This window comes from Marmota monax, unplaced genomic scaffold (genome assembly GCF_021218885.2).
Source record: "Marmota monax isolate L192 unplaced genomic scaffold, Marmota_monax_Labrador192_F-V1.1 WCK01_AAM20220418_F8-fsc00014, whole genome shotgun sequence".
Classification (NCBI taxonomy): Eukaryota; Metazoa; Chordata; class Mammalia; order Rodentia; family Sciuridae; genus Marmota; species Marmota monax.
The window spans coordinates 21,961,758-21,977,934 of NW_026695222.1; the positions used below are offsets into that span (position 1 = coordinate 21,961,758).

Genomic DNA, 16,177 nt, shown 5'->3' on the forward strand with positions numbered 1-16,177 from the left:
TCTCTTGGCTATTGCAAACAGTGCTGCAGTAAGAATGTGAGTACAGATGTCTCTTCAATACACTGATTCCAGTTTCTTGGATACGTACCCAGTAGTAGGATAGCTGGATCGTGTGGTAGTTTTATTTCTAGTTTTTTGAAGAGCCTCCATACTATTTTATACAATGGCTGCACTAATTTGCGTTTCCACCAACAGTATCTCTTCTGTCTCTTCTGCCGGCATTTGTCATTTTATTGCCTTTTGGATAACAGTCCTTCTAATTGGGGTGAGGAGAGAGCTCACTGGGGTTGTGATTTGCATTTTGGATGGACCTCTTCCTAATCACTTAAAAGTTTCTCACCAGCACTTTATAACTCAATTAACATTTCATATTTATCTGCTATTTCCCTGATGCTTCAGGGAAGAGAAATGAGTAAGACTATCCCTGCTTTCCAGCTTACCGGAAAAGCTCACACGAGGGTCCCGTGTCCCTTGAAGCTCGGAGCCCAGGATCTAGGTGGTCTCTCCAGCATAGCTTTCTGCTCATTACTGCCAGTCCGTGTGGTGGGATGCGTGAAATTCCGTGTGACTATTTCTGGGCCCACAACTCTTATTAAACTTGAAATTGTCCAGGGATCAGAGGTATGGATTGTCAGAGGTCACGAAGACGACCTTGTTAACTCTGCTCCGGGACACGGCAAGGGGTGTAAGAGTCCCATTTTTCTCTCTAACTCCATCCCTTTTCACTGATGTCCTTTGAAGCCCTGGCTGCAGCATTTCACTTTCCCATGCTCCTGAGCTTTGTGCGTGTGCCCCCCTCTCTCTGCTCACGCGCTCTCCCTCTGCCTCATTCCCTACTTGTCTTCAACTCAATTGTCTTATCTTCTGTGAAGCTTCAGATGATCTTGACAATAAGGAGGGACCCAAAGCAAAAATAAGCAACAATAACAACCTGCCTATTCCCTCATCTGTGTGTCTCTATGGAATTTTAACTAGAGTTTTGTTCCTGAATCACGAAGTATAGTGAGGTCACGTGCTTCCTTTAAAGGAAAGTCTTTGTTTTCTTAGCCACTTGAGTGACTAGAAGAGTGTCAGGTACACAATAGGTACTTAATTAATGTTTCTGGCCAGGTGAGTGCTTAAAGTGAAGCATATACCATCAGGCTTCAACAGTCCATGCTAACAAATAGTTCAGAGAAGATGAAACTGGGCCCCAGTAGAGAGAGAGTCTTGCCCAAGGCCACTCGGAATCTCAGGAGAGGGTGGAGCACCAGGTGTAGTCTCATGGTCAGGGGTTCTCCTATGACATCCCTTGAAAATTGCTCACTCAGGTTCCTGTTTTAAGTAGGGAAAGTCCTGTCTGCTGGACTTTAACAGGATTAGAAGTAGCCTGATGAAGATCAGCTAAGAGGAGAGGCTTGAGTTCATCCTGTCTCCCATGGGAGCTCTTTCCCTAGCCTGAAACCACGTGGGTTACGGATGCTTTTTGGCCACTCTCTGAAGAAGGCCCATTTTCTTCTTATTTTAATCCAGGGGAGGTGAAATAAAATGAGCAGATGGAGCCCGGGTCTTCCATTTTGGTCATTATGAGTTTCCAGGGTTGAAGCACAGCCATGATTTTCCCATTCATGATTTGGGCACCTGCCGCCAATTTCTCACGCCCCTCCCAGAACCACTCTCTTCTGCAAATTGAGAACTGGACCGTGATCCCTGTGGGGTCACCTGCAGGGGGATGCTCCTTGACTCCATTACTGATGGAGAAGAAAGAATGTGGAGGGGGGAAGCAGGGGTGTTCTCTGCCCCTGCTCAGGCACCTCTGGGCAGAGAAGGGGGTGCATCTGCAAGGTCACACCCCACCAGGAGGCTGCCTGCCGCCATCATCCACAGGCGACCAAGAGCAAGATGGCAGCCTCACCCCTCCACAGCCATCCACATGGCGTGTCCGCCCAGAGCTGGAAAGTGAACAAATGTTTGCTCTTCATTAGGCGGCATCATATTCCTCACAGCTGTTCCTTGTTGCCTTAAATAGTCCTAATGGAGCTATAATAACCAGACACCTTCTGGTCGCCCTACTGGGCTCGTTCCATTCATTACGATGACAGGCTGTCCGCGTTGGACTGGGATTAACATGCTTCCTTCCTCCTCTTTATCATGAAGTCACCTTTTCCTGTTCTGCCTCATCTTCCCCAAACCTGCTGCTCTTCTCACCATGATGGTTGGGCTCACAGGGCCCCCAGAGAACCCCGTTCTCCAGCCCACATCTGTGAGCATGAGGTGACACACAGAGGGTGTAGGTTTTATAACCCGGGAAGGTTGGGGTATTTGGGGCTGGGAGAAGTAAGACGGGCAAGAGTTTAGATCACATCATGCCCCTGGACTTGAATGTGGCTGAGATCCATCATCTAGAGTGGATTTGAGGGTCAGCAAATAGAGCAGGCCAGAAGATGGTTCTGTGGACACAGACGCGGCACATGCTGGGGACTGCATGTGTGTCCTTAGACCAGTGGTTCTCAACTTTAAGAGCATGTTGTAATCAACTGGAGAGCTCAGAGAACACTGATCCCTGGGTCTCAGGCCTAGTGATTCTGATTTAATTAGTCTGAATTGTGGCCTGGGCTTCGGTGTTTTTAAAACTTCCTGCCCAGTGATTCCAATAGGCAGTAAAGACCAAAAACCCCTGACCAAGACCCAGATCCACAGGCAGGTGAAGTTGATTTGCCTTACTTAGGTCTCCTGGAGCTCCTAGGAGCCTAAAGACCTCAGACAATCACAGTGGCTAGAACTCGAGATTTGACCATGTGGGTACTAGCCCGAGAGTAGGGTCCCACTGTCTGTGGGAAGGAGCCCCAGCTGGCCTGGCCAATAGATTCCTGTTTAGATTCTTAGAATATCATTGATAGAAGGGATCTCTGGATCACCTGGACCCCTTAACCTCATTTGTAAATACAGAACTGAGGCCCAGATACTGGAAGTGACCCCACTTTAGATCAACCAGAAACTCAATGAAAGCAACAGAACTCGAATCCAGGCATTTTGATTCTCAATTCAGGACGATTCATGTATTAATTCAAACAGTTGAACTTAAAATATATATCGAGACACTCAAGTTTTCATGCCAAAGAGAACAAGCTGATTTTATGGTGCTACATGCAGAGAGCGTGTGTGGGCTTGTCTGGGCTCTGAGCCCAGTCTCCTGCTGTGGACAGTCCTATCTTTTCCTTGAATTACTGTCCTGGCTGCCTACCTGCCTCTGGTATCTCTGCCCTGATCTCCAACAGATTGAAAATGCAAATCTTCTTTTAAAATCTTTCTCCTTTCTATGGCCCCTGTGGCTCCCAGAATAAAACCCAAATTCCTGAGCCTGCCAAATGCTCCCCTAGCCCCTCAGGTGGCCCCTGCTAACGGCTTCGGCCCCCTCTCCCTCCACGCTCCCTACCAAATCTCATACATCAAGCAGTTTCAGATTCTCCTACCTCAACCCGCTGCACACATGCTCATGTTGTAGCTTGTTCTAGTTCCTCTGCCCTGAAAATCCTTCCCTTCTTTCTTTGGTTATTCTTATTTCTTGAGCTTTGGTTGAGGCTCTGTGTCTTCCAGAAAGTCTCTGCCTATCTACCTTTCCGTTAGGCCTAATGCACCAACCCCTGCACAGTCATCTAATTCTGGCTAGACCTCTATCATGGCATTTTGTCAAGAAATTAAAACCATCAGTTTATAGGCCTGCTTCTGAGAGCAGGCTCCAAGTTCCCCATCAGGCAAGGCCTCTGCTTATTGCATTTCCTGTTTCTAGAACCCCCAACAGTGCATCTTCCTTAAAGTTGAAATTCTGAAAAGTTTGTCCCTTGGTCCTTTTTACATGCATGGTGACCTCCTCCTGTCAGGTGACTTTGATATTATCAGTATGCCAAGGATTCCCAAAATTTGCTCTCCAGTCAGGCTTCCTTCCCAATTCCAAACCCACACAGCCAACTCCTGTGGCCTACACTAAGGTGTTTAGTCTACACTGCAAGCTCGGTTCACACTGAGCTCCTGATGGCTCCAACTCTGTGCCACTGAAGTTTTCCATCTCTGTTGATGGCAAGTCCGCCTTCCAGTGGCGCAGGTACCAGCTCTGGAGCCATTCTGGGCTCTTTGACTCACGTGCCCTGTATTAGGAAATCTTGTTGGCTCTATCTTTAACATAGACGCAGACTCCAGCCGTTGTTTGCCACCCCTCCGCCGTGCCTGGCCCATGTCACTGTGGTCTCTACCTGGGTCACCGCAGTGTCCTGGCCATTGGCCTCCCTGCTTTTATCCTTGCTTCCCCCCTGCCCTGTTCTCAACAGGGTGGTTAGAAAAGCCTTTCAACAGAAGTTCAGATCATTAGCTCTGAAACTCTGCAGTGTCTTTCCATTCCACTCAGAGTAAAAGCCCAAGTCTTTACAAAGGCTTCTAATGCACGATGGCAGCAGAGGCCTCTTTATTTCAGTTTAATTTTCTGTTGCCTTTACCTTGCTTCCTCTACTCCTGCCAGCCCCGCCTCTTGGCTTCTGCTCCTGCAGGCCAGGCATGACCCGGAACTCTTGTCTGTCTTCCACCATCATCTCATTAAGGGCTGCCCTTCCGCCCCGTTTAGCAGTGGGACCTCCTTCACTTGGTGTTCCTGGGGCACACCGTGTCCCTTTCTTTCTCTGCTCTTTCTTTTCCCATGGTAGCTGTGGAAGGCTGTGCTATGCAGAGATCATATTTTCCAACATCTTCTATTTCGTATCTTCTTCCAGAATCTGGCCACCAGCTCTTCTCATCAAGAGATGGAATCTGGTTCCTCTCTCCTAGAATGGAGGAAGTCTCTACTTGCTTACAAGTAGATAGAATGTGCTAGGAATGGTGCAGTGCCAAGTTCAAGTATAAATCACAAAAAGTGATGCATTTTTTAACTGTGTCAGCTGGGAGGCTCCATTGGAGCTATGAGCCATCATGTATAAAGTCCACCTATGGTGAGGCTACCATGCTGTCAGGAAGCCCTGGCCACCTGAAGGGGCCATGCGTAAGTATTCCAGTGGCCTACATCGGCCTGGGAATGAGGACACTTTTGGAAGATTTCAGCCCCCCAGCCTTGGAGCCTTCCCAGTCAAGGATCTGACATTACAGATTGGAGACAGATTCTGCTGTTGAAATTCCTAACCCATACAACCAATGACTGCAATAAATCAATTATTTTATGTTGCTCAGTTTGAGACAGTCTGTAACACAGCAAGTGGTATTTTTCACTAACACACCACATTCTCTAATATACATATTTTTAAAATTCGTGCTTATTTCCTAATTCCCTTGGAAAAGAATATCAGCTTCGTGAGGGCAAGGATCTTTTCTTTGTTCACCATCATATGGCAAATATGCAACATGGTCCTTGGAGATAGTAAATATTTACCAAACGAACGTGTAAGTGATCATGCCACTGAATTAAATTTTAGAAGACACAGCTCACAGAAGCTGGGAGGTGCCTAAGATGTCAACTTGTCAATCCCACTCATTTGTACAGAAAAACAGAGCAGGATGGGTCAGTGGCAAGCCACAGACTACACCGAGCAGGTCAGTACGAGAGCCACACTGGCAGCTTGGGAGTCTTTTATCTATACAGATCTGTGACTTGTACTCAGGATAAATCCTAGATATCACTGGAACCTTTATAGTCAGAGCAAAACCCAGCCGAACTCCAACAACATGAACTTTCACAGTGTAGAAACTAGCACAGGTTCATTAAGTGAAGTTTCCAACTAACACTCAGTTACTCAGAAAACGCAGTTACTTAGAAGCTGGGCATTCTAGCAGGCTGATTAATATAATTTGAACTAATTGAGGGCAAGGGTAGACTCCTTAGAGATAATTTGGGTTGAGGTTCAAATGATGAAACAACACGTATTTTTCGCTTCACAGTAAGAGAAGTTCATTTCTGTGCTAGAAAGTTGGGAAGATGCAAAGAGGGGTAAAGAAGAGATTTTTGAAAGGCAATCTACCCCACAGAGATGGGTGCTTTTAAAAAACATTCTGAGAATGAGATCAAATTATGTTATGCGCACATGCAAATATGGCATAATGAATCCCACTGTTGGGTATAATTACAATGTACCAATAAAAAATAAACAAATGAAGAAAAAAGGAAAAAAATAACATTCTGGAAAGAAATGTACCCAAGTACTCAAGTGCATTTGTATTTCTGATATCAATATTTAGATTACAAGTATGATTTGTACAGAATATGTGTTTCTTAGCCTTTACCTGGGTGAACTCTGTTCTGAGAAACCACATATCTTCCTTAGTACTATTTGAAACTTTAAGATAAATTAATATGACAAATGACTTGGCACACCATCATAACATTGAATGTCTCTGCAAACAACACAGCATCTTCCTGACATTGACTCAATAAAGAGATTTGCATACATGTGTGTAAATGTGCACAGGTGGATTCCTTACATGAAGGTTGGGGCATTCATCTCTCTGGGAAACAAGACCTAAGAATGGGAGGTGAAGAGATCATCTCCTTCAACTCTTATTCTAACAATCTTCCAAAACTTGTATACTGAGTATATAAAAAATGTTATCTTACTTAGACCGTATTTGAAATTAACCGCTGGTTCTCCCAAGCTGGTAATTACTCACATCGTTGACATAAATGTTTTTGTTCTCATAAATATGTCAAACGTGTCCCTTACCACCATGTTTTATATTCTCATGAAGTTTTAGGAGCAGACAGGTCCTTAGGAATCACCTTATCCAAACTCTTCATTCAACCCATAAAGAATTTTAAAAGTCAGATAGCAAAATGATGTGCTAAGATCCCACAGTTTACCGTATTAGAATCCCGCTGTGTCTGGACTCCAATTTCAGCTCAATTTCATGACCTCACATGACTTCAGAAATATTGCTTTGTAAGCTCTTTCTCTGAATATAGCCCGAGAGATAAACTTAGTCTGCATTATCAAGAATGCCGAATGTGTGGAGTTTGAGTGTTCACTGCACCCAGAGAAACTAAACTGAACATATCTGGGACACATGCTGCATGTGACTAACAAAAAAGAAAGAAAGAAAAAGAAAGATGAAAGAAAAAAGAAGGGAGGAAGGAAAGAGAAGGGAAGGGAAGAAAAGAAAAAGCAAGCAAATAAGAAAAAAATGAGTACGTCTTTGATTCGGAGCTTGGCCCACAGAAGATGCTCAAGGGATCGAGAAGGAAGGAGGAGAGGGAGAGAGGGGACAGGACAAGTGAAGGAAGACAGGCTTGTTTTCAAAGCTGGATTCCCCCAGCAGCAGGAGAGGCGAAGAATCCCTCTTGGGGAGTGAGCTGCTCTTTGGTTCAGGAAAACATCTTAATGAGTTTTTCCTTCTGTTTTGTTTTACTTTCTGTTTATGGAAGGTGAGGTCTAATGGGCAAGGTCAAATGGGAAGGAGACAAAGAAAGCGAACTTGTTTCTGCATGATAAAGAAAATGTGGGAGTCTTTCCTTGGATGCTGGGGAGATGGTGGTTTGAAGAGTGGATAGAGACCTGTCAGGCCAGGAACCTGGAAGGAAGTTCCAGTGAAGTGATGGCTAAGGAACTTAGAAGAACCAGAGACACTTGCTGCACTTTGCTGCAGCCCTTGTGTGTTATTCCCCAAGCTGCAGTAACGAGCCCCACCTGCCTGCAAGTCCTTGGTGTTAGAGATGCTTTGGGAGCAAGGAAAGGGATGCCTAATGCAGGGGTGGGGAGGAGGTGACAGTAGTCACCAGAGGTGAGGCTTCACTTCAGCTGGGAGTAGGGAGGACAGCACAGGAGCATGGACACTGGGCAAGAGGTGACCGGGGCAACAGGCATGCCAGAAATCACTGGCAGGAGAGATCTGCTGGCTTTTATACAACATGTGGGAAGGAGGCTTAAAGCACTGTATCTTTATATGAAAGGTAGAAGTGTAGACATGTCGTAGCTAATTGGCTTATGAGAGTGAGAGAGAGAGAGAGAGCAAGAGAGAATGAAAAAGGAAAGTGGAAGGAGATATCAGGATCTCTTAGCACGGCGCTTTTCAAATTTAACACCTCTCCTAACAGGCTGCAGCCTTTCCACCACAGTCCCGGGGGCCGCTGCTGCTGGTGGGACCCACACTTCCAGAAGCAAGGCTTTAGCACCCAGGTCAGCCTGTGAGCCACCGGAAGTCTCCCCTCAGGCTGGTCTCTTACCTCGTATTCCTCCTTGAACCCGTAGCCCTGGCCTCTCTTCATCTGGGTGATGTGCTGCAGCAGGTCGGCCACCCGGATGGCGGGCTGGAACTGGTCCCTGGGGTAGCTCATCTCCACGGGGTCACAGGTCCGGTAGGGGTGAGTCTGGATGGTGAGGGTGGGCTGGGACAGCTCCCCACGGCTGCCATCTGCTTCAAAGAGAAGACGGGGAGCAGGCCATCACCTTGGGGACATTGTTCTCTGTCCTCCCTGCTTCCCCCGGTGTGGCCTGAGGGGGACAAAGGGACCTAACTGGGGACTTGACTGCTCAGGAGATGCAGGCTGTGGGGGAGACTCATAACCTAAAACAACAAATGAACTACCATGGTTCATGCCAACCGCAAGAGTGCATCTGGATAGAGGAAAGACAGAGTTCCAGGTTGCCTGTCATCCCATCCTGTCCTAGTCCTTCCTCTAGGTGTCAGAGTGGGCTTTGGCCAAGCCAAAATATTGGGGTACTCTTCTGTGTAGGAAACAGGGTGCCTACCAATAGTCTGCGATGCCTACCTACAGGTGAGGAGAGCCTCTGGTGCCTGCAGACAGGGGCCACGGGTTGTGTCTCACCCAGGATGGTGAGGGTGGGCTGGGACAGTTCCCCACGCCTGCCATATGCACCTTTCTCCTTCTTCCCTGTGCCCTGATTTCTCTACTAGTTTGTTTCCTCTGGTGTCGGGGTTTTTAGCCTCGTACCCTCCCGACCTGCGGGAGAGATGGGGAGAGCTCGCCCCGACCAGATCGAACCAAGAAAGGAGAGGGCCGACTGACCGCCCCGCACCCAGCCTTCCCTCGCCGTTGGACAATCAGACACGTCAGGGAGACCAGTCAAAGCAGGAGCTCATTTATTGAGAAGACACACACAGCTAATATAATGTACAGGAGCCAATCAGGATAAAGGTCAGCAGGGTGGGGAGTTCACGTGTACACCCATCCTACAGGCAGTAATGGGTGACACGAGCTGTCCACGAGGGCGGAAGGGTTCTGAGCCTATTCTGGGGGTGTTCTGATTTTTTGTCACTACCCACGGTAACGCCTTCTGGATGATCGCCAGGTGCCATCTTAGCCACATGTGTGTGGCTCCAAGACCGGGAAGCGGGTAGCAGCCAGCAAGTTAGGTTTCCTCTTTTCTGATGCAACATGCCCCACATGTTACATCATGCCCTACACTCTGGACTGTACCCTGAGAGGAATTGGAGCCAGTCTGGACCCCCAGGAGCTAGTAGTGTCCCTGACACTCCAGCTATAGGCTCTGCAACAGCAACCACCATCTTCCTATCATCTAGTTTCCCCCTTAACACTGCTGATCCATGAATGTCCCTGATCACCTTGCAGGGAGGGCAGCTGAACCTCTTCCTTAGTCCTGCCAGCCGCTCCCTCCTACCTAGATCCTATGTCTCATGTCCTTCATAAAACCTCTCCTCAATACGAGTTATACTCCCTCCCATAAGAATCTTTATACCCAATGAGTTGCTGTAACTACCACCTGTTAGTGTGATCACTCTCCAAATGGTGCCTGCTCAGGCTGGGTTTGAATTCCTCTGTTCCCTTGGATGCAGTTTCTGCCCCCCAACCCCAGCTTCTCTCCAGGCAGCCCTGCCAGCCTTTCAGTTCATCTTACCCATAACCATCGAGGCTGGGTCCCGCCAGCTCCTCTCAGACATGGACAGTCTCTGCCCTGGGCCTTCCCATTTGAGGTGTGCATGAGGTGAGAGCTGCCAGACATGACCGTCATGTGTCTCACCCAGGTGTTTTCAGTCACTGTGAGGCACCGGCATGGCCATCCCCGAGGCCTGGGCCCCACGCAGTCCCTGGGAAGCTGAGCATGTACTCCTGATTTTCTGCCATTCGTCTCATCAAAAGCTTGTCATGTCCCAATGACCCATCAGACATAGACTGTGTGGACGTTCACTCCAGCAAGCTGCTCCTGGTAAGGAAGGGATGGTGGAGGGGACTGTGTGGCCTGCGTGCTTTGCAGGGTCACCAGCTGGTCCCCATTTGCTTAATACTTTCTGGTTTTAGCCCTGAAATCCCAGTATCCTGGGAATCCCTCCGTCCTGGGCAACAGAGAGTGGTTTGCCACCTCAGGCTTCACCTACGTCTGGGGATGGAGTGGGGAATGCGTTTCTCATTTTCCCATCCCTCTGCCTGTCCCCTCCTATTAACTCTCCAGGGAGGAGGGGCTACTCATTTGATTGGTCTGAGCTTGAGATATCAATTGGGTCATACCTAATAATAAGTAGGTGGTGTTACCATGAGCCTAGAGCGGTCTCTCAAGCTCCCTGATTTAATGTGGCCAGTAAACACGACCAAGGTAAAGCTGGCCCTTTGCACCAGGCTTGATGTGTGCACACCTGTAATCCCAGTGGCTCAGGAGGCTAAGGCGGCAGGATTGTAGGTTCAAGGTTAGCCTCAGCAACTGAGTGAGGCCTTCAGCAACTTAGCGAGACTCTGTCTCAAAATAAAAATAAAAAAGAGGCCTGGGGAATGGCAGGGGTTAAACACCCCTCTGTATTAAAAAAAAAAAAGCTGGCCCTATGGGTTCAGCCCAATCAACCCTGGTGTGCCAACACAAAGATCTTGAGGACACAGGTTTACACACAAAGAAGAAGGGCCTAGGTGAGACATTAGCAAAACCTCCCTGGCTGCACTGCTTACTTTTTCTCCTGGGATTTTAGGTAGTAGGTAGACACATCTTCACTGGCATTGCTTAAATGTGATGCTTGGAAAATATGGGGCTGCTTCCCTTCTCCTTTGCAACCTCATGAGCACCAGTCAGACTTCATGAGAAGCCACTCTGTGCCAAGGGCTGGTGGGCAGAGTCGATGCAGAGAGAGATAAAGAGTCCAGCCTCAGGGCCTGATGGTCTCATAGGGAAAACGATGAGCAGGATCATCTGAAGTGGGTGTACAGGGCCCGAGAGGTGGACACAAGAGGTAGGAGCAGAGATTGATAATGGATTTCAAGCCGCTGGCAATGCTGTAAGAGACCACGCGAAGGCAGAGCCAGAAACACGGTGAACACGTGGACTCCAGAAGCCAGTGTGAAGCTGTTAAAGGGCTGGAAGAAAAACCCCTTTCTTTAAAGACTCACACTTTTTCTCGTAGGTGTCCTAGCTGTCATGGATCTAAGATGTGCTTCCAGTGAATATCACACCCGCGATGGTGTGATGAGGTTGGGGATGCAGAGGGAAGGCGAGCCTGAGCTTGAAACTCATCCCCCAGGTCCTGGGGCGTGGGCTGCACAGGAGACTGGCTGCCCGGCAGAGGCAGGCTTCCTAGGCATGGGCACCTGGCAATTTTTGCAAGATGCTAAATGTTTCCCAAACCCAATAGCTATCAATATGGATATTTTCCCTAAACACATTGCTAGACAGACTGTAAACTTGGTGTCAGCAAAACCAACGCTGGAATGGAAAATAAATGCTGTTTGAAATGTAACAACTTGTGTTGCCGTAACATTTGTAATAATGTGAATGCCAGTGCTAATGACGCTATGAAGACTCGGAACCAAGGGATTTTCAAGGTTTATTAATTCAACTAGTTGGACTCCCTTCTCCAATGTATCTTAGCTCACCTATTCCCTTATTAACCTCTGATAATGCACAAGTGATGCCTTTTATCACAGCCCATTTCACCAGCCGCTCTATACTTAATTTTCCATCATTAGGTTTAATGAAAACCCAATTTCACAATTCACTTCTCTCAGGAACCTACAAGTAATGCTACGTTTTTATCAGGCCCAATTAAAAAACGTTATGATGTTCCTATTCGAGAGGGAGCCTTAAAACTAATGTGCGCTTCTGCCGCTAATTCAACAAGGGCGCTGGAATTCGCAAGATGCTCATAAAATGTAACTCAAACCAGCTGGCCCAGGGAGAGGACATTTTTCATTTTTTTCCCCCCTCACCAGACCCTTCATTTTCATGCTTCCTGTTTATGGGTCTTGCGTGTTTATTTATCACATAATAATATGTTGGATTTCTTTTGCGCTCTTTATATGGCTACTGCCTAAGCCTGTGAATTCCCCTGCAGGAAGTCTTGTGACTGCCTGTGAGGAGATTGTGGGGTAGGCCAGGGGGATTCTGGTGACCAGATTGAGATTTGGGATCACCACGGTCTTTTTCTCAGCTAGCTTCTCTTCCTTCTTCCTTAGTAACCTGGCTTTGACACCCTCTCCTTTCTCTGATAGCCCCCTGCTACCAGCCATTTGCTAGGAATTGCCACTCTGCCTGGTTAACAAACGCATCCTGAGCACCTGTATTGTACAGAGCACCATGTTAGGAGATGTTTACACATGGGCAGGGGGGAGAAGGTGTGTTCCAGGAGAGATAAGCATGCCACAGCCCTCGAAGGTGGGGAGCGGAGATAAGTCATGCATAAACAGGCTGACAAAGGTATCTTGGGAGGTAGCAGGATGAAGTGCCACAGCATCCTGCACTGTGGAAACCCTGCCCAAGCTTCAGGTATTCACGGTCCACCTCTGTGCCTCTCGCCATCTCTCTGCACAACCTAGAGCAGCACCGTCTGATAGAGCTTCCAGTGATGATGGAAGTGTCTGTGCCCCTTCTCTGTGGTGTGGTAGCCACTAACTATCTGTGGCTACTGGGCATCTGAAGTGTGGCAAACGTGACAGAAGGACTGAATTTTACATTGTGTTTGATTTTAATTCATTTTGATTGAAATATCCATCTGTGGTGTGTGGCCCCTGCACTCGTAGCACAGATGTAGAGAGAGGGACAGAGAATGAGATGGAGCTCTGGGGTCAGACAGTGGGACAAAGACGTTGACATCAGCACTGCCTATGGATATGCAATGCAAGCCACGTATGTAATTCGAAATGTTCTTGTGGCAACATGAAGTGGGTTGAAAAGAACATGTGAATTAATTCCAATACATTTTACTTAATACAATATGTCCAAAATAATATTTCAATATACAATCAGTATAAAATTATGAATGCTGTATTTTATATTCCTTATTCATGAAAAGGCTTTTTGAAATCCAATGTGTATTTTAAGCATAGAGAGAATTTCTCTTCAGACTAGTCATATCTCCAAGGCTCAGAAGACACAGGTGACTAATGGTGGCCGTATAGAATGACGTAGGTGCACACAGACTTATTCAGAGCCAGGTAAAAGTTCTAAAAATGACTAATTTAGAGCTCAAATTAACTCTAAATTAAGAGTCCCCAGCCTAGCATACTGCGCCCACTTGGAGAGGCCCACTGTACCTGCACTTTGGTTTCCTTTTCACACAAGTGTGGCTCCACAGCCCAACATCAAGGTACCTATAGGTTTGATACTGCCACTGCCACCAAAGTGGGACATCACTGCTTCCATCTAGGGACAATAATCAGGACCTGGTAAAATGTCACCAAGGACCCTGTGGGACTGGTTGCACCAGAGGTATCTCTACTAGGGGTACTAGCAGTCATCATCCTGTTGCTGAGGGAGCCTTGCATGGGGTAGCTTCTACCTTGTTTCTCCTGCTAACGGCCAACTTGTTTTGATTACCTTTTCACTAGACATATAATATAATACCTCTATATTTTTATATCCTACCTCATAAACATCACAACCTATCCTTCCCACCATTAGAAACTGTAAACCATTTTGCAAACCTACTGACTATATGGTAGAAGATAACCAAATTTATCATTTCTGTATATACCAACAAATCTATAAATGCCAAAATAGAAGCTAATTGACTTATGGCTGCATATTGGTTACATTGGGGGAAGTAATATTGATATCCCTCTTAAAGATGAGGTATTGGTAGCATGCAGGGACACTATAAGACAATAGAGTTAAAGCTGTAATACCTCAGATCTACACGGCAAGAGAGGAAGACACATAGATATCATTAAAAAACAAAAAAATAGAATCCATAGATAGCACAACTGATGAAATGTCAGGGAAGGAGTTCAGAATGTACATAATTAAAATGATCTGGGAATTAAAGGATGACCTAAGTGAGCAAATACAGGCAAAAACTGATCATTCCAACAAAGAAATAAGAGATCAAATACAGGTAGCAAAAGATTACTTCAAGAAAGAGATAGAGATTCTGAAAAATGAAACAAACAAAACAAAAATAAACAATCGTTGAACTGAAAGAAACAATAAACCAAATAAAATATCAATAGAAAGCATCACCAGCAGACTAGATCACTTAGAAGACAGGACCTCAGACAATGAAGACAGAATACACAATTTTGAAAATGAAATTGACCACATAGTGAAGATGGTTAGAAACCATGAACAGAACATCCAAGAATTATAGAATAACATCAAAAGACAAATCTAAGATTTATTGGGATAGAGGAAGGCTCAGAGATTCAAACTAAAGGAATGCACAATCTCTTCAATGAAATAATATCAGAAAATTTCCCAAGTATGAAGAATTTTATGAATTGGAAAAAATCAAACACAAGAGGCTTACAGGACACCAAATATACAAAATTGTGACATTATCTACACCAAGACACATTATAATAAAAATGCTTAGCATACAGAATAAAGAGAGAATGTTAAGGGCCACGAAAGAGAGAAATCAGATTACATACAGGGGAAGACCAATTTGGATCTCAGCAGATTTTTCAAACCAGACCCTCAAAGCAAGGAGCTCCTGAAAAAACACACACCAAGCTCTGAAAGAAAATGGATGCCAACCAAAAATATCATATCCAGAAAAATTAAGCTTCATATTTGAGAATGAAATAAAAAAATTCATGATAAAGAAACACTAAAAAAGTTTACAGCAAGAAAGCCTGCACTACAGAACATTCTTGGCAAATAATGAGGAGGAAATGAAAAATAACAATGAAACTCTGCAAAGGGAGAATCTACACTAAATTAGTTCTCAGTGCGGGCCCAGTGGTACGTTTTTAGTTGAAGAAGCCTTAAGCATTCGGATGCAGGAACACATTTTCTTGTGAGTTCTATAGGCCAATCAAAGGAGAAACTAAGTCAAGTTAAATTCCAAAAATAAACAAAAATGACCAGGAATACAAATCAAGTCTCCATAATAACCCTGAATATTAATGGCCTAAACTCACCAATCAAAAGACATAGAATGGCAGATTGGATTTAAAAAAGACCCATGAACAAAATCACAACCGATCCACACCTAGGCACATTATATTGAAAATGCCCAACATACAGAATAAGGAGAGAATATTAAAAGCCATGAGATAAAGGAATCAGATTATGTATAGGGGGAAACCAATTAGGATAATGGCAGATTTTTCAACACAGACCCTGAAAGTTATAAGATCCTGTAACAACATATATCAAGCTCTGATAGAAAAGAATGCCAACCAAGAATCTTGTATTCAGCAAAATTAAGCTTTAGATTTGATGATGAAATAAAAACCTTCCGTGATAAACAAAAGTTAATGGAATTTACAGCTAGAAAACCGGCACTACAAAACATCCTTGGCAAAATATTCCATGAAGAGGAAACAAAAAACAATAATGAAAATCAGCAGAGGGAGGTAGTACCCTAAAGGAAAAACTAATCAAAGAAGAAAACAAGTCAAATTAAATAACAAAAATAATCAAAGATGGCTGGGTATACAAACCATGTCTCAATAATAACTCTGAATGTTAATGACCTAAACTCACCAATCAAAAGAAACAGACTAGCAGATTGGATTTAAAAAAAAAAACACCCAATAATACGCTGCCTCCAGGAGACGCATCTGATAGGAAAAGACATACACAGACTGCAGGTAAAAGGTTAGTGAAAATCATACCACTCACATGGACTGCAGAAGCAAGCAGGGGTTTCCATTCTCACATCAAATAAAGTAGACTTCAAGCCAAAGTTAATCAAAAGGGATAAAGAACATTTCATACTGCTCAAGGGAACCATACACAACAAGACATAACAATTATAAATATATATGCCCTAACCAAAGGAGCAGCTATGTACATAAATAAATTCTTCTCAAGATAAAGAGTCAAATGGA

The 16,177-nt window shown here is 45.3% G+C and overlaps 1 protein-coding gene across 6 annotated transcripts in view; it reads right to left on the reverse strand.

The window, feature by feature from the left end:
- Nucleotides 1-16,177, reverse strand: part of Ptprt (protein tyrosine phosphatase receptor type T) — a 1,068,074-nt gene that overhangs the window by 71,309 nt on the left and 980,588 nt on the right. For 5 of the 6 annotated variants that reach the window (XM_058575678.1, XM_058575677.1, XM_058575682.1 and 2 more), the window contains one exon: nucleotides 8,171-8,361. In XM_058575678.1, the coding sequence (XP_058431661.1) occupies nucleotides 8,171-8,361 (191 nt within the window). The remainder of the gene's footprint in view (nucleotides 1-8,170; nucleotides 8,362-16,177) is intronic. The other variant, XM_058575680.1, reaches the window with a different exon arrangement.